Raw genomic sequence first — 23,315 nt, 5'->3', positions numbered from 1 at the left:
AAAAAAAATAATAAAGTAAAATAATATTAGGAAAGGTGTGTATCAGGGTTGTATAAAAAAAATTTTTGAATCAAAGAATCTTAGAAGAGATGAAGAAGTGAATAAAAAATACATGACATTTATTATGACCAACTGGAGCTATATTTGATTCTAATTAAAAAATATCCGGTTTATAGTACTAAAACATTAATTAGTAACAATTTAAGTCTTAATACTACATATAAAACTGATACTGGCACTATCTGAGTATCTTCAACACTCAGTAGCTTGAAGGGCGCACTCAAGGTATAGAAATAAAAATCATAAACATATACACAGTACATGTTGAACTTATGAGCAGAAATGGAGATTATTCTTAATTTCTAAATAGTATTCTTATCTCCTCCTATAGGATGTTGCCTACACTTTAGTAACTCTTTAACAGACATATCGGCTCCTACTTCATGGTAGATAATTTAAGCTCATATTCCCATTGGGATCTTTTAGTTTCAAGGTCAGGAATCAAGATATTGCAATATTAAAGAATATTAAACCAGCTTTAACTCACTTATTGCACAAAATATTATTTTATTTTGAACATCCATACACAGATGGGTACTCTAATGAGGTCACTGAAATTGGTATTTATACTCAATTTCACATACGAAGGTATATTTATGACATCAAGGAAAATGCACAACAGAATCTCAGTACATAACTGGACAAATAATTGGGCTAGAGGTTTTAATGAACTTAAACGTTCTTTTCTTCCCACCAATTAAACATTCCAGTTCATGCTAGAAACAACAATGGTTGTATACAATGAATTACAATCTTTCTACACTTCATCCAGCTGACTTAAAGATACACTTCCTCTGGATGTAAACCTCTGCCCTTCTTATCAATATTTATTGCAGAATATTAAAGAGGATATATTGTGTGGCCATGTTACATTAAAATACATGAATATACGTTTTCAATCTTTTCTAAAATTTTAACTGCACAGTGGTTATAAACAGCTAACTTCAATAGTTTTACTAAGTCTAAAATTAAACAAGAATTTATGTATTAAACGATAAACACATGATACAGAAAGAAAATTACACAAACATTCCCTATTTTTTCAGTGTTATTTTATATTTACCAATCAGTAAAAATTCAAACCAATAGAGTACATATATGAAACATATTTACCATATGTTCATTAAAGTCTACTGCAAGAGTAAATGTCCTAAGTGAGATGCACACCATATTTAAAATACTACATCTCAACAAGAAGTATGGTTGAAGCCAAAGGGAAACAAATTAGGTTGACTTAAGGAAGACCTTTTAAAATCTCAAAGCACGAGGCAGTAACAAAGCACAGGTTTAAAATCAAGACAGACCTCACTTCCAAGTCTGATTTTTCAGCTCTTATCTTATGCTTTTAGTCTAGTTTTCTCATTTTATAGAACTAAAAAAAGGGGGAGGGAGGGGCTAATAAAAGCTATTTTACCATAAGACTAGCAGAACAGCATGGTGCTTGGCTACCATTAGTGAGTATTTTCATCAAAGTTTCTATAGAGAAATGGTGATAAAAAAGGGGGAAAATATAGAATTACAACTTCTCATGGACTCCAGACATGAAGCTGGTTGACCACTGAGACAATGGCCCTGAGATAATCTTTAAGCCTTAAACCAAAAAAATATCCAAAAAATATCTTAAAACCAAAGAGTAGTTTGCAAACCTCAGAGAATGTAATACATGTACTGAACTGCATATGTACAAACAGCTGAACTGTTATATGTTTTGTTGTGTATATTCTCAACAACAATATAAATTAAATTTTAAAAGACTGATTTTAAGTTTTCTTAACTGAATTCTGATGTGCAAGTACAAAATACTTTAACAAATGTGTGTGTGTGTATTTAAAGCTATTATAAGAACTAAATGAAATATGTCAAAGTGCCTAAAACAGAGCCTCAACTATGCAATCATTTTGGAGCTATTAAAGGCTATGGGGGAGCAAAATTAACAGCTTTATTGAGATAAAATTTACTAATTTAGAGTATACAACGTCATGGTTTTTACTATTTCCAAAGTTCTGCAAGAACTGTTGTTGCTGTTAGGTGACATTGAGTCAGCTCCAACTCAGAGACCCCAAGTATAACAGAACAAAACAGTGCCCAGTCCTGGGCCATCCTCACAATTCTTGCAATGCTTGAGCCCATGGGTGCAGCCCTGTGTCAATTCATCTCATTAAGGGTCTTCCCCCTTTTCTTTGACCCTCTACTTTACCAAACATGATATCCTCCAGAGTGGTCACTTCTGACAACATGACCAAAGTAGGTGAGACAGTCTGGCCAGTCTCACTTCTAAGGAGCATTCCAGCTGCACTTTTTCCAGGACAGATTTGTTTGTTCTCCTGGCTGTCCATGGTATTTTCAGTATTCTTAACTAACACTATAATCCAAAAGCATCAACTCTTCTTTGGTCTTCCTTAGTCATTATCTAACTTTCACATGCATATGAGGCAACTGAAAAGACCATGGCTTATGTTAGGCAAAACTTAGTCTTCAAAGTTATCTTTGACCTTTAACACTTTAAAAAAGTCTTTTACAGCAGATTTTCCCAGGGCAATGTGACGTTTGATTTCTTGACAGCTGCTTCCATGGATGTTGATTGTGGATCTAAGTAAAATGAAATCTTTGACAACTTCAATCTTTCCTACAATTATCACGATGTTACTGGTCCAGCTGATCAGAGACTACTGAAGACTGTAGTCTCTGACCTTCACCAATAAGTGCTTCAATTCATTTTCGCTTTCAACCAGCCAAGTTGTGTCGTCTGCATATTGGAGGGTGTTAATGAGTCTTCCTCCAATCCTGATGCCACATTCTTCTTCATATAGTCCAACTTCTCAGATTATTTGCTCAGCATACAAGCTGAATTAGTGTGGAGAAAGGACACAACCTTGATGCATACCCTTCCTGATTTAAACCAGGTATCCCCTTGTTCTGTTCCAAGAGCAGCCCCTTGGGTCTATGTTTATTCCTCATAAGCACAATTAAGTGTTCTGAAATTCCCATTCTTTGCAATGTTATCCCTAATTTGTTATGATCCACAGTTGAATACCTTCACGTAGTCAATAAAACACAGGAAAACATCTTTCTGGTTTTCTCTGCTCTCAGCCAAGATCCATCTGACATTAGCAATGATATCCCTCATTCTACCTCCTCTTCTGAATCCAGTTGGACTTTCTGTAAGTTCCCTGTCAAATTACTGCTGCTACCATTCTTTAATTACCTTCAACAAAATCTTACTTGTGTGTGATATTAACAATATTGCTCAGTAATTTCCACATCCTGGTGGATTACCTTTCTTTGCAATGGGAACAAATATGGGTCTCTTCTAGGGTGGCCAAGTAGCTGTCTGCCAAATTTCTTGGCCAAGTAAGTGCCTCCAGTGCTGCATTCATTTGGTGAAGCATCTCAATGTTCAAGCATCACCACAACCTAATTTTAGACCATATTCATCACCACAAAAAAACTGTGTGTATCAGCAGTCACTCTCCACTTCTCCCTATCCCCACTCCCAGTCCTAAAGCAACCACCAATCTACTTTTTGTCTTTATGTATTTGCCTCTTCTGATATTTCATATAAATGGAATTATATAATATGTGGCCTTTTGTGCTGGCTTCTTTCATTTAGTATGATGTTTTCATGGTTCATCACATTGTAGCACTTATCAGTGTATGTCAGTCGTTTTTAAAACTGAGTAATATTCCACTGTAGTTACGTTGTTGCTATGTGCTGTTGAGTTGGTTCTAGCATATACAGACTTGATGGACAAAAGAATGAAACATTGCCTGTTCCTGGACCATCCTCGTAACTGTTGCTACGTTTGAGCCCACTGTTACAGCCACTGTGTCAATCCATCTTACTGAAGGTCTTCCTCTTTTCATGGACTCTCTACCAAGTATGAAGTCTGTCTCCAAGGACTGGTCCCCTTCCTGATAGCACGACCAAAGTACATGAGACCAAGTCTCACCATCCATGCTTCTAAGGAGAATTCTGGCTGTATTTCCTCCAAGATAGATTTGTTCGTTCTCCTGGCAGTCCATGGTATATCCAATGTCCTTTGCCAACACCTTAACAGAAAGTAATCAATTCTTTTTCGGTTTTCCTTATTCACAGTCCAGTTTACACATACATATGAGGTAATTTAAAATACCATGGCTTGAGTCAGGTGCACCTTAGTCCTCAAGGTGACATCTTTGCTTTTTAATACTTTAAAGATGTCTTTTTTAGCAGATTTGCCCAATGTAATATGTCATTTGATTTCTTAACTACTGCTTCCATGGGTGTTGATTGTTGAGCCACATAAAATGAAATCCTTTAACAGCTTCAGTCTTTTCTCCAATTATCACAATGTTGTTTTTTGGTCCAGTTGTGAGAAATACTACATTTATTCATTCATGAGTTGATGGACATTTGGATTATTTCCATTTTTTGCTATTATGAGTGGTGTTGGTATGAACACTCATGTACAAGTTTCTGTGGAAAAGTATGTCTAATTTCTGTTTGGTAGATACTTAGAAGGAAAATACTAGTTGATAAGATAACTATGTCTACCATTTTGACATACAAGTAGTATATAAGAATTCTAATTTTTAAGACAAATTTAAGTGTCAATGCTATTATATTTTAAAATATTACAGCGGGTTGCTTCTTAAAGTGCCAGTTGTTAATACTGGCTAATATTTTACTGAGTGTTAACTCTGTGCTTCAATGTTGCAAGTCAAAGCTTAAATTTTGCCTTCAGTTTTTTCAGCTTGAGAAATGCTGAGCCTGTTCTTCCCTTTTTCTAACTCCAGGTCTTTGCACATTTCACTGTAATACTTTATTCTGTCTTCTTGAGCCACCCTTTGAAATATTCTGTTCAGCTCTTTACCTCATCATTTCTTCTATTCACTTTTCAAGTATTCCATATTCAAGAGCAAGTTTCAGAGCTTCTTTTGACATCCATGATGGTATTTTCTTATCTTTTTAATGACCTTTTGCTTTCTCCATGTATGATGTCTTCCCACAGCTTGTCTGGTTTTCAGTCATTACTGTGTTCAATGCACCAAATCTATACTTGTGACGGTCTCTAAATTCAGATGGGATATATTCAAGGTCGTACTTTGGCTCTTGTGGACTTCTATTAATTTTCTTCAGCTTCAACTTGAATTTGCATATAAGCAATTGATGGTCTGTTCCATAAATGGCCTTGTACTGACTGATAGTATCAAGCTTCTTCATCGTTTCTGTCCACAGATATAGTCGATTTGATTCCTGCATATTTTATCTGGTGTGGTCCACATATACAGTTGCCATATGCACTGCTGAAAAAATCATTTGCAATCATTAAGTCATTGGTCTTGCAAAATTCTATGAAGCAAGCTCCAGCATCCTTTCTATTACCTAGGCCATATTTTCCAACTACTGATCTTTCACTTCCAACTTTTGCATTATAATCACCTGTAATTATCAATGTATCCTGATTGTGTATTTGATCAATTTCAGACTGCAGAAGTTGGTAAAAATCTTCAATGTCTTCATCTTTGGCATTAGTGTTTAGTGTGTGAATCTGAATAACAGTCATTTAACTAGTCTTCCTTATAGGCATATGGGTGTTACCCATCACTGATAGTGTTTTATACTTCAGGATATTTCTTGAAATGTTCTTTTTGATGATGAATGCAACACCATTCCTCTTCAGTTTGTATTTCCAGCATAGACCATATATTGTCTTATTGTTTGATTTTTTTTCCTTTATATTTCACTATACAATTTCCTCAAGTTTCTACAACAAACATGGACTACTTTTACAAGGGAAAAAAAAATCAACCAAGCTTATCAGAAAATAGATATATATATGCAACAGAGTAATAGGCATCCTAAACTGATGTAGTGATCCAAATTTATCCTGACACTTCCATTACCATGTCTCTTCTTCTATGTGAATAACCAACAAGCTGAATGAATTTCAGGAGATTCTTAAGTGTTGCTATTATATGCTCATGAGCAACTGTTAGAAGCTATAGAACACAAAAAGGTGTATGTAAGACATGGTCTCTGACTTCAGAAGCAGAAAAACTAATGAAAAATACAGATCCAAAATAATACATATGTTGTTGTTATCTGCCATCGAGTCAGACCTGACTCACAGCGACCCCTCCTTGGGTTTCTGAGGCAGTATCACTATGGAAGTAGATTGCCCAACCTTCCTTCCGAGGAGTGTCTGGTGGGTTTGAACCGCCAGCCTTCTGGTTAGCAGTCAAGTACCTTAGGCACTACACTACCAGATCCAAAATAATACATGTACCAGTACTAAATTGTGTAAAATGCTGTTGACAGAGTAGAGGGAGATATTTTGACAGGCACAATATAATGGACAAAGTGTTATTTTACTAAGACTTCAAAAGAATACTAAAATTGTAAATGGTATGAATGGGAGAAGGGACAAAGACTCAAGTGAGAATGATAGAAAAGTGTGGAAAAATAAAGATCATCTATAAATAGCAAATAATCTAGGCTGGAAATTGGGACCCATGTTGCAGCTGAGGGGTGGGTGGGTAGTAGAGTATTAGGGTGGAAAAGGAAACTGGAATCAAGTTATGTTGTTGTTGTTATGCGCCATCAAGTCAGCCCCAACTCATAGCGACCCCTCCTTGGGTTGCCAAGGCAGTATCACTACAGAAGTAGATTGCCCAACCTTCCTTCCAAGGAGTGGCTGGTGGGTTTGAACCGCCAGCCTTCTGGTTAGCAGTCAAGTGCCTTAGGCACTATGCTACCAGGGAGGCTTTAAATGTCAAGCTAGTGAGTTTTGACTTCATTAACAGAGAATGAAGAGAAATATAATCAAAACAGCACTTTAGGAAGATTTATAGAACAGCAATATAAAGAGCAAGGAGTAGCAAAGATGGAAGGCAAACTATAAAATGGAAAAAGAAATAATAAAGTTGAACGCCTGAAATAAAGTGGTATCAGTAACAGAAGATGACAAGTTCAGTCAAAACATGAGTTTAGGTTAGGTCCCTCTGTTATACATGATTGTACAGCATTCCATTCTCTCTTTTATCATTCATCACTGCTTTCATTATTTTTTTTTCCACTAAAATTTGATTTCCATAAAAGGCACAGTATCATTCTTCTTTACTATTATATCTTGACATATAGTTCTCAAATAATTTTTAAATGAATGCAGAATTCACTGCATCCCTAAAAAGCTCACTTCACTGAAGCAAAGAAGAACCTCTGTCTAAGGTTCCTCTAAGCTTAGGAACACTTCAAGTTTTCTAGACCTAGGCCACTATAAGACATACATCCTATTCCTGTCTAGAGCCATTACATGCTAACTTTGAGTGAACCTGCTTTTAATTCAGAAGCAGAGTTACTGCTAGTAGTTGCCATCTTGTCCACACTAAATTTACACACAGTAAACAACTCATAAAGCCAAAATCTTAATAAGTATTAAATATGTATCTTAACTAATTGGGCCAATAAATGTAATATATTTTAAAAGTTCATGCACAAAGATAGGTTTACAATACCTTAGGGGGATTAAATGGATATGTTTCTGGTATTTTTATTTCTAGTTGGTATCTTCCACCTAAAAAATGAGGGAAAACAGAAAAGTTAAGAATGTTGTTCACCTCAAATATATGGCCAAATATATTGATTAAAGTTCTGAACACATGTACTTATTTTATATTCAATTATAACAAATTTATTTGTTTTAGTGTTGAAACCCCAAAATAAAATACAATTTTTCAATTTAAAAGTTATTTAAAGTGTACAGAATATGCATTCCATACAGATACATGAATAAATCTAATCTATAGACAATGCAATACCAAAGATTTATCAGTACAATTAACTAGTATTAATGTACCAGTTAAGGAGTTCTCATGGTGCAGAGTTTAAAGCGTTTGGCTGCTAACCAAAAGGTTGGCGGTTTGAACCTACCAGTCACTCCATGGGAGAAAGACAGGCAGTCTGCTTCCATAAAGATTTACAGCCTTGGAAACCCAATGGGGTAGTTCTACTCTGTCCTATAGGGTTGCTATGAATAGGTATGGATTCAATGGCAATGGGTTAATGCACTAGTTAAAATCATCTCCTTTTGTTTTCTGTAGTTCACCCAAATTCTAAACAACAGGAAAACTGGAAAGAAAAATATGAAAAAAAGAAAGAAAGAAAGGAGGTACAAAGGTATAGATGGTACAGAGGCAAAGAATATGGATTATTTCATAAACAGAAAATCTATCTCTCAGATGCAAAAATGCCCCAATCATTTAACTTGTATACCAAATGAAACGCCAACATTTTTTGTTAAAATTTTTAAAATAACACCCAAAAATAAGACAAGAGGTCAGCATAAAGACAAAAAAATTGTCTCTTCCTTTAAATGGCTACATAAAATATAAAACATTACAAATAAGTTTTAACTAGCTATCTATAAACATTCTATTTTGAAGTTATCTTGAACTACTGTCAGCTAAATATATAAAAAGTTTATCTAGTTTCCCATAACTTGGTTATTCAAGCAGATATAACCAGCTCTCAGGAAACTCTGAAGAAGGACGTCTTATACTGGATGAGAGGCTGGATTCGAATTCTAACTCCAAGAAACCTTCCAATTTTAAGAATTTATGAACCATTAACATAGACTGCTCATGATTACAAAACACAGCAAATAAATCTGTGCTACAGAAATAGTGACAATTTATGTCTGGGATTTGCTTCAAAAAAATTAAGGGATGATTAAAAACAAAAACAAAACAAAAAACTGGCCACAAGTTGACAAGTTATTAAAGCTGGGTGATGAATACATGGAAATTCGTTATACAATTCTCCATCTTTTGTCTGTATCTGAAACTTCTATAATTAAAATTAAAACTACACAATGGTCATTACTGACTTTAAAATTCCATATACTCAGTACTTGAAAAGGTCAGAAGAAAGGGACTGGACTTTCTTAAGCATATTCTAGATTGTCTCATATCTTCTTCCACTGATACAACTAAATGAGTATGAATCTAAGAGCAAAACGTAAGAGCATTCACTTCGTACCACTTTCTTCAAGTCCTTTTCTGTTCCAATTCTTGCTAATTTTTTAAAATAAAGTCCCACTGTATTGATAAATGAGTTGAACTGGATGCTTGAAACATAAAGCATAGGTAGCAGTGAAATATAAAGTAGTCGAAACAAAAGAAACAAAAAAAATAAAGACGTAAAAGAAGGGTCCTGAGGAAATATATAAATATAGAGATAGCTATTTATGTTCGGTTAACATTGCTAGCCTCAACTATAATGTTGTTGTTGTTGTTGTTATTTGCCGTCGAGTCGGTCCCGACTCATAGTGACCCCTCCTTGGGTTTCCAAGGCAGTATCACTACGGAAGTAGGATTGCCCAACCTTCCCTCCGAGGAGTGGCTGGTGGGTTTGAACCGCCAGCCTTCTGGTTAGCAGTCAAGTGCTTTAGGCACTATGCTACCAGAGCTCCCTCAACTATAATAAGCACAATAAATTTGTCCTGAGTAATACATTAAATAAAACCAAACTCACTGCCTTCGAGTCGGATCCAACTCATAGCGACACCTCCTTGGGTTTCCAAGGTGGTATCACTAAGGAAGTAGATCACCCGATCTTCCTTCCGAGGAGTGGCTGGTGGGTTTGAACTGCTTAGCAGTCAAATGCCTTAGCCACTATGCTACCAGAGCTTGATATATACATATAGCCTCTTTTTTTTTCCTTCCTAAGAATTTATTTTTTTCTGATTAAATTCCAGATCACTTTCTCTTTAATCTTTCATACAAAGTTCTTTTTTTGTGGAGTTATCTAAAAACAATGTCTTAGAAGCAGTAATAGAGCTCCAGAGGAATTACATAAACAATGCTGGATCTTATCCCCTAATTCCTATTTCTACTTCATATGCTATTAATATACTGTCTTGCACTATTACTTGACAACTTTGAATATATGACCATTATAGCATTAACCACAGCATTATTTGATAAATGTATGAGGACAACACAATTTTGTAACTATCTAATTCACATTATAAAAACTTTCAGTATAAGACATTTATCATTAAAAAACAGCTTTTAATATTAAAACTTTATAATTTTTAAGTTTAACTTAATGCAAAGGGCAAAGGGATGAGATTTTTCTGAAGTATCAACAAAGTTTCCACAAATGTGAAAGAACAATTAGGAAGAAGGACTCAAGAACTAAAGGTAAAACTCAGAAAAAGTCTTCCACTGCCTCTGAACTATTAAAGCAAAAGAAGTTAAGAAAATTGAGCTAAGCAGTATGTACTATTTTTCCACGAGTATTCCTTACTTTTCAGTCTTATTTCTTTAAATGCTACATAAAATAGCTGCCTCTTAACGAGCTTTGTCTTAGCTTTCAAGGTTTGGATTAAAAAAAAAAAAAAGGATTTAAGTTAATCTATCTCAAATATAATAAAAGCATATTAAAACAAAACTTATCAAAATATAGTATGATTTTAGTAGCAGGAGAAATAAACACTTAACAATGACCAGATCTGTTTCTAACTGATAATTCTTTATTGGTATATTTATAATTTGATTATCCTACAAATGGTTGCATATTATCCAAATTTTAAAAAACTTTCTACTTACAAAGCCTGCCTCCAAGAAGCTAATGTGTCATTACAGCTACACAACAACTGCTATTATGACAAGCACTTGACTTTTAAAAGGCAACTAAACATCTCTTATGCATCTAATGATTGTCAAAAGGACTAATAGAAAAGCATCCATGAAAACATCCACACCACGCCTGGCATATTATTAGGCACTCAATAAACTATGAAAAATTAAATGGTGATACCTAGCAATGGCTCATATCATGAACTATTTAACAGAAAATACAACTGTATCATTAAGAACTGGTAAGTTATGGCAAAGACATCCTAGGGCTTTAAAAAAATCTGAATAGAAACAATATTCTAGAATATTAGATTTTTCTGAAATTCTTTTTGTAACTATTTATTAGGGAATTGTAGAACCATTACTTCCAGCATTCAATCAATCCTGATTTATTCAAAAGCAGAGTGATTAAAAGCACAGGCTTTGAAGTCAAAGCTGTTAGGACTCAAATCTCAGCTCTGCTATCAGTAGATGTGTGACATTAGACAAATTATTTAACTTCTGATCTTAAAGTTGTTTATGAAATAGTAACAACTGTACATCCTAAGATTTGTTTCAAGAATTCAATGAGAAAATATACATATAAAGCTCCTCTAAGAGCTTAAAAAATGATACTATATGACAAATTGTTTCTTTAAACATGTATTTGAATGCCTCTTGTATGCAAGACCCTGAATATGCTATAAACCCAAATTTATAATATTAATTACTGCAAATCTGACTAACAAGGAATTAAAAACTATAAAGCTTCTTTCTATATTTTACCACCCAATTCCATGGCCTAAACTAGCTATAGACTAAGGCTGTGAACACAAAGTTCAGCAAAGCTGCCTTTCTTTTCTATGTGTCTTTAAATAATCACTCCAAGCTCCTCTAAACAAAGAAAATTAAATATTTGGTCCACAGCCTGTATATAAAGATATATGAATGAATAAAATGCTAAATGAGAAACAGGGGAGAGGAGCTTTAAAAACAAAACAAGGGATTGCAACCAACATCATGGAACAATGGAAAACTAATTTGCTCTGTAAACTTTCACCTAAACCACAATAAAATATTAAAAAAAAAAAATTATCAGTCAAAAATTTTAGGCAAAGTTTGTTATAGACATCAAAGAGAGGGCAACTGAGAGTCTACAATCTCTAAATTAGAGGCTTAAATACTACATGTTTTACACTGTTAAGTTTTCATCTGTATAACCTGTAGCTTAGCTCTGTTGAACCTATTTTGAGAAAAGCAGAAAATTAGTTAAAATTCAGGAAGAAAATGAGTCTACATAAACATCTACATTTATTATTTAAAAATTGTTATATATGCTAAGCCAAATGATGTTAGCATGCATATAGTTTATAGCTGCTTGAAATTACTGATTTAAATGTTACAGACAAGTTCTAACACGCACAATATTCTGGAACATAAAAAGTACTTGCCTTCATATGGTGTGTCTGGAGGTCCTGCTATTTCTCCTCTTAATTCTGTAAAATTCTCATCTACAAGATCTACTTTAATTTGATTTTTGCTCGTCTTAAAAATAAACAGAAAATAAATGTTAGTTATGTCAGCAAGAAAAAACCCTACTTTAGAATATTACCTATAAAATTTTTTGAAACCCCCTCTTTTCAAAAGATTGTTTGCTGTGGTGAAGATAAGAGCATGTGCTTATTGAGGATGTAATTAACCAGGTCAACAATATGTGAGACCAAAAAAAAAAAAAAATTCAACTTCACTGTTTTTAATGAAATAACACCACTTTGAACAATAGCATAATTGTTGACTTTATAGGAATGTCATTAGAGAAAAAAATAATAGATACCTATTTTATGCTTGCCAACTCCATGTATGTTAAGTCCAAAGTGATATATCTATTTATCTGTGGAGGAATACTGCTATACTATTCCTCAAAGTTTACATTAGTTCTGTCCAGATAAAATGAAATTTAACATCATTAAAAGCCACTTAGGCCATAAATTCTCACTTGAACTAAGCAGAACAATAAAAGATGCTTAGGTTACCTGACTGAAATACTACCTCATCCACAATGGTGATAGCTCTAGGCATCTAATTAATTTTTCTTCCAAAAATTTAAATGTTTCACTGGAATCTTTTAATGACTTCTTCAATTTTGTTTCTGTTTAGTTTGCTTCCAAGAAAAGTACAATTTTGTAAAATACAACTATATATTTTGCAAAAGACTTCTACTTTAAATTTATCTACACCTACTTACTTTGCATTTTACACTTCAGAAAGTACTTTCACATCTATTACATCACTTGGGTCTCTCAACAATCCTGTGACATAGTCCACTTTCAGAGTTTTTAATGGCTTTTAATAATTCAAAAAACTCTCTTGTGGGATTAACATAAGCATCCACAAGTACCTGCCTGAAAATGAGTTCTCCATTTACATTTTTAAACCTGTATTAGTATCTTGCTGGTCAGTATTCTCAATACAGTAAATCCTCCACTTTTCTGAATTTCTAATATACAAATTATGCTTCCATTTTTTATGTTAGATTCTATATTTTACCTGACACAATATATTCACATTTGCTTTTAAACCTACCTTCTTAAACTTACTCAATGGATGAAACAGTGTTAAGAATTATTGTTCTAAGGTTCTTGGCTTCACATCTCCACCCCCCACACACACTCCCACTACAGAGAATATCCATTTTACTGTTTTCTATACTACAAAGTTTCAGTATGGAATGTCTGATACAGAAACAACATATAACTTTGAAACCTCAAAGTTTAAAGATTTCATACAAGTTCTAATTAAATCTTAATTTGTTTTACAGTAAGAATGTAGAATTAAAAAACTTACTTTTACACATCTTAAAAACACTCTAATTAGTCCTGGTATATTTCACAACCCTTTTTATACCTGGGATTAGTATAATATGTTTTTCTGAACATATTTTTGCAAAAATGAAATTTAATTACTAATATACATTTAAAAGGGAGTTCTGATGGCGTAGTGCCTAAGGCATCTGACTGCTAACCAGAAGGCTGGTGGTTCAAACCCACCAGCCACTCCTCTGAAGGAAGGTTGGGCAACCTACTTCAGTAGAGATACCACCTTGGAAACCCAAGAACTGGTGGCTATAGGTCGCAATCAACTCGACAGCAGTGAGTTTATACATTTATAAGAAACTCTCTCCCCATGGCCTAAAAGTATCAGGATCATCCTCGGTACTTTGCAATAGATGATGAAAAGTACAATTTTAGCAATGATAAAAATACTTTGTCCAGTATGTATAATGACAAGTAATATAAAAAAGAAAATCTGAACATCAGATTTTTACTAACCTATTAAAAAGCCACCATAGGCTTCTATTTCTCCCTAAGGTTTTTAAGTGAAAGAGTAAACAGATCTTACAAATCATCAATGCTTTTAAAGCTCTCTATAGCTTCCCACTATCCATCACTCTACCCTAAAATTAACTCTAAAATATTAGGATACTAACTAAAGGACCTAATTAGAGAAGTACTGGGGAGGGGAGAAGGAGGTAAAAGAGATTAGAAAAGCTGCTTTCTAGCATTGTCCCAAGGATCTGGATAGTAAAATGCTAAATAAACAATTATTAATTTTTATACTTCTGTCCATTATTTCTCCACTCCAGAGAAAGAACAGTATTACATTATGAAAAATTTACTAATTCAACTCAAGAAAATATTTTGAGGAATTCCATCATAAGGAAGCATTCTACATAGCCTAGAGTGGGGTTTTTATGCATAGACAAAATAAATTGGTTAGCTAGAAACAAAAACATTTCACAATTCAGTAATTCTTTATCAAGAAACAACTGCCCTTTATCTCCACAGCTTAATTCATCCAGTTATTTCATGATACAAAGTGCCAATCCAACTGTACCCACAAACTAACTTGAAATCCTAAGGAAATATGAGGAAGACATGAAAAATGACAAAAGCTGACCCCACGCCTTTGGAGTCTTACTTAGATGTAAGTTGAATCCCAGTTTTGACACTTACTCTTGGTATAAATTGAGGTAAGTCACTCACATCTACCTCAATTTACTACAAAATGAGAATATTTATCTCAGAATTAAATGAGCATCTCTTGGACAGACGTAAAGACCATAGTTAAACCATGAACAATGCGTATGTTACATCTTTCGTGAGCATAGCTGCAAAAACTGATTTTCTATCAGTATGATCTCTGGCAGTCTTGGTTTTACTTATGTCTCCTTGGAGCTCTAACTCATTTCTCACACGTAAAAGGGAATGAGATTAATAGAAGCAACAGCTTCTAACCAACCAATTTAAAATAAACTATTTTATTGATACAATAGACGGAAAGTACCATACAATTTTACTGGGGTCTATTAAATCCCAGAAAGTGATCTCAAGTGTCAGCCCACAAAACTAAGTCCCAACGCACTTGGAGCTTATATTCTAGTAGGAAAAACTAAAAGTGGAATGATTTTATTATATAAGCACTACATATGACATATACTGCTGTTTACGCTGTTTAAAATTTACTAGCTATCTAACCTTGAGCAAGTTAATTAACCTCTCTGTGCCTTAGTTTCCTCTATCAATTGAAGATTACAGTAGTATTTACTCATAGGGTTCATGGGTGAATTTAATGAATCAATACAGTATATACAACAATGCTTGATACACAGAACATATTGAAAATATAGCATATAAACACTGTTAATATGTTGATTTTTGATAACAATGTTGGAGCAGAATATTCCCACCCCCCAAATAAATTCTCTCACTATCACTCTTTCACACTCTTTCTCGCTATATGCACCCACTGCAGTTGAGCGGATTCTGACTCACAGTGACCCCATTGGGTTTCCAAGGCAGCAAATCTTTACGGAAGTAGATTGTGCCATCTTACTTCCGCGGAGAGGCTGGTGGGATTGAATCACCAACTTTATGGTTAGCTGTCAAATGCCTTAGGCACTATGCTACCAAAACTCCTTCTCTCCCTCTCTCTATTATTATTAAATACAAATTTCAGGTAAGACAAACAAAATTCTTATATGATATAGAGAAATTATTAATTGGTTTCCTAGTCAAATCACATCTACCAAAATTTAGAGGCACTGATTCCGATGGCAGTGGGTTTGGTTTTTTGATCATTACCATGCAAATAAATGTCTACTTCAATTTTTTCTTATCTGTTGGAAATGAGACTTCAAGGATTTAACAGTTCCCATTATCTTCTCATAATCTAAAATAAATAGCTTATGTTCCCTACTATTCCAAGTCCCAAGAAGGGTATCTGCCAGTTTGAACCCATCCAGGGGTGCTGACTGAAAAGGAAAAAAAAAATATACATACATTTACAAAGAGATCTGGTGTTAAAACAGCACCACTAACCAAGGAGACAACCTGGTATTATATACCTGGAGCTCTGGTGACATAGTGGTTAAAGCATTTGGCAGCTAACCAAACGGCCAGAAGTTAGAATCTACCAGCTGCTCGGCAAGAGAAAGATGAGGCAGTCTGCTCTTGTAAAGATATAGAGCCTTGGAAACCCTATGGGGCAGTCCTATTGTCCTACAAGGTCACAGCCAGTTGAAACTGACCCAATGGCAATTGGTTTCATTTGGTTTTATGATGGTTAAGTTTCTGTGTCATTTTGGCAAGGCCTTGATTCTCAGTGGTTTGGCAGTTAATGATATGGCTGTTATATAATGATACAGTTTTCCTCTATTTTGTGATACAACATAATCATCTTCACATGTGATAGCATGTGATCAGACAATCAGTAGTAGGGCAAATTTCCTCAGAGCTGTGGCCTACATCCAATATATACAGACGTTCTGGCAAAACTCAATGGCTTTTGCTTGCTCTGGACCCTGCACCTGGCTCATTATCATCTGACCTCTAACTCTTGGGACTTGAGCCAGTGGCTTGCCACATTGCCTGCCAAACTTGGGATTCATCAACCTCCGCAGCCTGTGAGCCAACAGCATGCCATCTGACCAGCTGATTTGGTTCTGGGTTTATCAACCCCTGCAGCTACCTGGTACATGGTAATGATACCATGTAATATTCAAGTCCTTGTTCATATGTCCCTGTTTCCCTGAGATAAATATCTACCTATATCTTTCTCTCGCTCCTCTCTGCTTTACTGGTTTTGCTTCTGCAGAGAACCTAGCATAAGACACCTGCTAAAGAGCCCTGGTAGCAAAGTGGTTAAGCACTTGGCTGCTCACTGAAAAGTTACTGGTTTGAACCCACCAACCACTCCATGGGAGAAAGATGCAGCAGTCAGCTTCTATAAAGATTTAGAGCCTTATAAACCTCATGGGACAGTTCTACTCTGTTCTATAGGGTTATTATGAGTCAGAATTCAATTTGACAGTCATAAGTTTTTTAAGGCACTCTGATGGCAGATTAAGCACTTGGCTGATAACAGAGAAAAGGCCTGGCAATCTATTGTAAAGGTTACAGCCCAGGAAACTCGATGGGGCAGCTCTACTCTGTCCACTAGGGTAGCTGTGAGTAGAAATTGACTTGCTGGCACACACTAAAAACAGTGTAATTTAATATGAAGTAAACATTATCCTTAGAGTCTCCTTGCCAATAATGTTTAACCAGACTCTAATCACATCTTTACACCTGAACTCCCATTTTACAGGAAATATGCATTAAAGTATAACAGTGAGAAAATGACATGTAGGAGATATTAAGGCAAATCCCCAGGATTTTCAAATATCAATGAGAGAAGGAAGATGTATGTGGAGAACTATCATAAATTTTAAAAGACGAGAAAAATTAATCTATGTGAACTTTGAATGGATGCTGATTTTTCAAAAAAGCTATATAAGACATTTTTAGTTAACTGGGGACATATGAACAAGGACTTGAATATTACATGGTATCAAGTAACTATTATTTTTTGTTAAGTAGGATAATGACACTGTGAGTTATATAAAAGAATACTTAGGAAATGTATGCAGAATTTTTTGGTAGTGAATTATAACAGCAATCCTCAAATAATTCAGCAAAATATGGTAAAATGTTAACAATTCTGAGTCTAGCTGGTGGGGTACAAGTATACTGTTCTTTCAAACTTTCCACGTGAAAATTTTCTTAACAAAAAGTTAACAATGGGACAGTTTATTTTTTCTATTTAACTTTTATGTTTTTAAAGACTGTATTAATGGTGAGAATATGATAAAATGGGCAGCCTCACACACTACCAGTGCTAGGGTGAGGATATGAAAAGTTTAAGTACCCAGTTATTTTTTTTTTTCTCCAGGAATCTATCGTAGGGAAATAAACTAGATAAATATTATTAAATATATTCCATAAAGCATTATATATTATAGAGGGAAAAATACATAAATTTAAATGTTCAACAAAAGAATGGCCAAATAAGTAGTAAAGGTCATTAAAAAAGAATTTATTTTATGTCATAAAGAAAACACATGATATGTTAAAAGAAAAAAAAAAAAAAAGACACAAAATAGTATTCTGATGCAATGAATTATTTGTATGGCATTTCTAGCCATAGCCTTTGTAAATCCCCCAGATTACTGGGTTGGACCATGCAAATAAGGTGTGTAGAACTCTGACACTGGGATTGGTTAGTTTTGTCATTCTGCCAGGCTTAAAATGAGCCTTCCTAGAAGCAGAAAGGGGATCTTACTGCCTTGAAGAGAGAAGAACTGAAGGTGAAGTAAAGTGTGTCCTTGGACCTGAGATCCCTGCCCTGGATCTCCCTGGCAGAGAGAATCCCCAGCAGAGATGGCAACAGTGTAACCAAGAAGCAGGAGACAGAGCAGTGGGCTTACTTAGCCCATAGAACCAGAAAGCTGAGTGCTTCCAGGTAGGAGGCTTGCTGGTAGAATTGGGGTGCACCTATTGGCAGAACTAAAAGAGCTTTGTAACACTTGCCCAAGCAGGACAGACAGTAGGCCAAGAGGTGTTCCTGAGGGGACAGCAGAAGGGAGACTGCCCTGACTGAAGAACTGTATCCTGAGCGAGTTCCTGAACATGAACTAGAGCCTGTCACTTCCTAATAAACCCCATAATGGTTAGTACTGTCTGTGAGTTCTGTCTGAATTATGAATTACTGAACCCAGCAGAGAAGTAGTGAGTTCTATGGGAGGGATGGTTGGTGTCAGAATTGGCAAAAGGAGGGTGGTGGCATGTCTGGCCTCATAGGAATAAGGCTTGGGCTGTTGATGGTGATTCTGTCTTTCTCTTGTGAAGTTAGAGGAGGTCAGAAGATGTCACCTCCATGTCATTTTTACAAGTATACATACTAAGATCTTGGTTTGCTAAAAAGAAAAAAAATGTTAGTATCAATAGTAGTATCTGTGGTTGATCAGACTGTAGCTTACTTTTGACATCCTTGCAGCACATGTCTTCTAAATTCTCAAAGAGCAAAGGAGACAAGAACTGTCTTGTTCCTCACAAATATTAATAGTTTTTATACTCATTGTCACACTTATGATTTTGCCCTCACCCATCTTCACACATTCTGTGAAATCCATTTCAAATTTTTCAGATTCCTGATCTCCTTGGATTAAGTGTACTTTAAAAAAAAAAAAAATTAATGATATTTCATTGTGTTTTTGATGAAAGTTTACACACTAAGTTAGGCTTTCATTTGACAATTTCCACACAAGTTGTTCAGTGATATTAGTTACATTTTTCCCAACATGTCAGCACTCATTCTAATTGTGTTTTGGTTGTTACATTTCCAGTAGTTTAGTTTTTGTGCCCACTTATCTTTTCATCTTTGCTTTACAGTAAATATTGACCTTTTGGTCTCATACACATGGTTTTTTAGGAGAGCCCCATACTTACATGTAGTACCCTTTATTTTGTGTACAACTCTGCTATTTCACTAAAAGGTGATCTCAGGAGTAGTTCACCTCCAGGTTTAAAAAGGGTATCAGGGCAATAGTCTCAGGGAGTCCTCTGGTCTCAACTGGTCCAGTCAGTCTCATCTTTTTTAAGAATTTGAGTTTTGTGCAACTACTGGTCTGTCCCTGTCTGGGGCAAAGAAATGAAAAGTGCAGAAAATCAAAGATGTAAGGACACAATTACTCCAGAGGACTAATGGACCACATGAACCTCCACCTCCACGACCACGAGACTAGAAGAACTAGATGGTATCCCGCTACCACTACTGACCACTCTCAAAGGGATCATAATAGAGGTTCCGGACAGAGTGGGAAAAAATGCAGAACAAAACTTAAAATCATAAAAAAAAGACCAGGTTTACCAGTTTGATAGAGACTGGTAGAATGCCCAAGACTGATGGCCCTTAAACAACCTTCAAGCCTGGAACTGAACTCATGTCTGTGGCTCAACTTTCAGCTAAGTGACAGATAACCCTATAAGGTGAACAATAACATCAAGGAAGGTATGCATTCTTTAGAACAATCAACCATAGGAAATCAAAAGGCTAGCATTTGCCCAGAAAGAAAGCTTGGAAGTTAGAAAGGGTAGAAAAGGACAAATTTTAACAGGGAGGAGGAAGTAGGAAGAGTACTGTTACATCGTGGGGATTGCAATCAGTATTACAAAATAAAACGTGCGTCAATTGTTGAATGGAAACTAATTTGCTCTGTACACTTTCACCCATCACAACAAAAAGTTAAATTAAAAAAAAAAAAAAAAAGAAGAAGAAGAAGAATTATTTCAGAAAGGTCAGTGGTAGTGGCCAGACACCATCTAATTCTTCTGGTCTCGGGATAGATGAAGCCCTGGCTCATGCTGACTACCAGCCTGGTAGACTTGTATTTCTTCTCCGAAATTTTGGTTACCTTTTTATTCTTATTCTCTGCTCCTGACTGAGCAGAGACCAACAGTTGTATCTTAAATTCACTTACTTTTGTATTCCAAATCTAGGAGTTGACTGGCTTCTTTGAAACCTGACCATTTTTCAATCATTATGATTTATCCATCACCATAATGTTCTCATTTCCCTCCTTACCCAGCTTAGATTCCATGAGCATTTGTTATACTCGCTCCCTTGCAAATACTTGACAAACTTAGTATTTTCTTTCTTCATGACACTCACTTGCCAAAGCCCTGATGTTAAACTCATTCCCAAATTAACAAACACTTCCCATGTCTCCCTCAAGCGTCTAAGCATTGCTGAAGGAAAACCCACAACCATCGCTAATTGGTCTCATGTAACACTCAACACCACAAATTCAAATGGACATTTAACATTTCCTGGCAATTCTATTCCAAAAATGGCCAATACACAACTTTTTGTTCTCTTTAAAACATCTACTCTCTTCTTCCACATCTCCACTCTCAGATAACCTTAACTACTATTTCAAGAAAACCATATTTCAGACAGAAATGTGTCTTCCCACATCCAGAACTATCAAAGTACCTGCATTCAAATAGATGCTCTCAGCTCTCCTGCTATGAATTTAGCATCTTTGCCCCTATTAAACATCAATTCCTTCACTAATGTTCTGGAGACTATTCCCTCTGTTCTTCTCAAAGACTTTGCACCTTCAATTACTTCCCTTCCCTCCAGCATATTCAGTTTCTCATGACCACTAACGTACCACATACTCTAGTATCTACCAGAATTTAAAAAAACAAAGAAAAATATAATCTTTCACATGTCATACTCTTTAGCTATGCTCGCTATTCTATGCTCCCCTGTCAAAGCAAAACTCCTTAACAAAATTGGCGATAGTTGCTATTTTTTTTACCTCACATTCTCTTAGCAATCCACTTCAATTAGGCTTCCATCTGCACCATTCCAATGAAAATACCCTTGTCAAGATCATCAGTAACCACTACACATAATATTCAATGGTCATTTCTTCTAATCTGCAACATGACAAAACTGACCATTCTTCTTCAAACAGTCTTCTTTTGGCTTTGATGACACCACACTGTCTTGGCTTTCCTAATACATCACTGATGGCTCACTCCTATTTTCCTTTATTAGCTCTCCTTGGTTCAACTTTAAACTGTGCTAGGGGCCCAGGACAAAACGTAGGGTTTTGTTGCTGTTTTGGTTGCTTTCATTAATTGTTTTATTAAAATTTTATTAATTTACCCAAATCACAATTAGTAAAAAGTATACAGAGCAAATTGGTTTTCCACTCAACAATTCATACACATTTTGTTTTGCGGCATTCATTGCAATTTCCACAATGTAATAGTACTCTACCCACTTCCTCCCTATGTTTATCATTTCCCTTCATCCTTCTTTCCTATCTCTACCTGCCTTCTTAGCTTAATCACTGGGCAAATGCTGCCCTTTTGATCTCTATGGTTGACTATTTTAATGAGTGCATACTTTCCTGGTATGACTGTTTACCTTATAGGCCTATCTTTTGGCTTAAAGTTGAACCACAAAGGTGAGCTTGGTTCCAGGCATAAAGGGTGTCTAAGGGCCAGTCGTAGGGGTTCCAAGTCTCTATCAAACAAGTAAGCCTGTCTTTTTTTTTTTTTTTTTAATGATTTTGAGCTCTGTTCCACAATTTTCTCACATTCTATCCAGGACCCCCTATTGTAATCCATTTCAGAGTGGTCAGCAGTGGTAGCCAGCCATCACCTACCTCTTCTGGTTGCATGGTTGTGGAGGCTGGGGTTTGTGTGCTAATTCCATTAGTCCTCTGGACTAACTGTTCCCTTGCCTCTTTGATTTTTTTCACTCTTTGCTCCAGATGGGGAGAGACCAACAGTTGCACCTTACATGGCTACTCACAAGCTTTTAAATCCCTAGTCACTACTCACCAAAGTAGGATGCAGAACACTGTCTTTGTGGAGTATGTTATGTCAACTGACTTTAGCATCCCCTGAGATTATGGTACTGAGCCCCCACACCCAGAGGCCTTTGTTCTTGATCCTCTCCTTTTCTAACCAAATTCTCCCACAGTTAAGTCACCCAGTCTAGGGCTTCATATATACCAGCTATATACATGATGCTCAAATCTCTCTCCAGATCTGACTTCCAAACTCATATATTCAACTGCTCACTTGTTATTTCCTCACCTTAAAACTTAACAAGAAACAACAAAATTTTTGATCTTCCTCCATACCTCCAATTTGCTCCTCCTTCACTCTTTCCATCTCAGAAATTAGCACCATCATTTATCTAGTTGCTAAAGACAAAAATCTAGGTACTCTTATGTTATCAGTGATGATAAACATTAATCTATGAGTAAATAGATAGACAGACAGCCTGAATGATCAGGTATGTCCACGTAAAAGAGATTACAACCATGGCTATATATATATATTAGGTTGGCTGACAATATTTCTACATATGTATTTGTTATGTGCTATAAAAATGTCCATATAAACAGAACAAACAGGGAGCAAAGTTACAGTAACTTCTTAGGCACAGTCACCCACCCTGATGGTGCAAGTTGTTGGACCTGTGGGCTTGGGACCATGGCTACAGGGGACATTAAGCTCAACTGACATAACATACTGTGCAAAAACATTGTTCTATGACCTACTTTGGTGAGTAGCAACTGGGGTCTTAAAAGCTTGCAAGCAAGCATAACCTTAATACCAAAACCGGGAAAAGACATCACCCAAAAGGAAAACTACAGACCAATATCTCTCATGAATATAGATGCAAAAATCTTCAACAAAATCCTAGCCAATAGACTCCAACAGCTTATCAAGAAAATCATTCATCAT

At 35.5% G+C, this 23,315-nt stretch overlaps 1 protein-coding gene across 1 annotated transcript in view; it reads right to left on the bottom strand.

Annotated features, from left to right (window-relative positions):
- UBE2K (ubiquitin conjugating enzyme E2 K) overlaps positions 1-23,315 on the bottom strand; it is a 66,854-nt gene that overhangs the window by 23,485 nt on the left and 20,054 nt on the right. Inside the window, exons 2-3 of the mRNA XM_007947140.2 lie at positions 12,114-12,207; positions 7,558-7,616 (exon numbers count right to left, since the gene is read on the bottom strand). Of these exons, the coding sequence (XP_007945331.1) occupies positions 7,558-7,616; positions 12,114-12,207 (153 nt within the window). The remainder of the gene's footprint in view (positions 1-7,557; positions 7,617-12,113; positions 12,208-23,315) is intronic.

Source organism: Orycteropus afer, unplaced genomic scaffold (genome assembly GCF_000298275.1).
Source record: "Orycteropus afer afer isolate SDZICR_OR568_19922 unplaced genomic scaffold, OryAfe1.0 scaffold00176, whole genome shotgun sequence".
Lineage (NCBI taxonomy): Eukaryota > Metazoa > Chordata > Mammalia > Tubulidentata > Orycteropodidae > Orycteropus > Orycteropus afer.
This window is presented reverse-complemented; position numbering and strand designations above follow the sequence as displayed.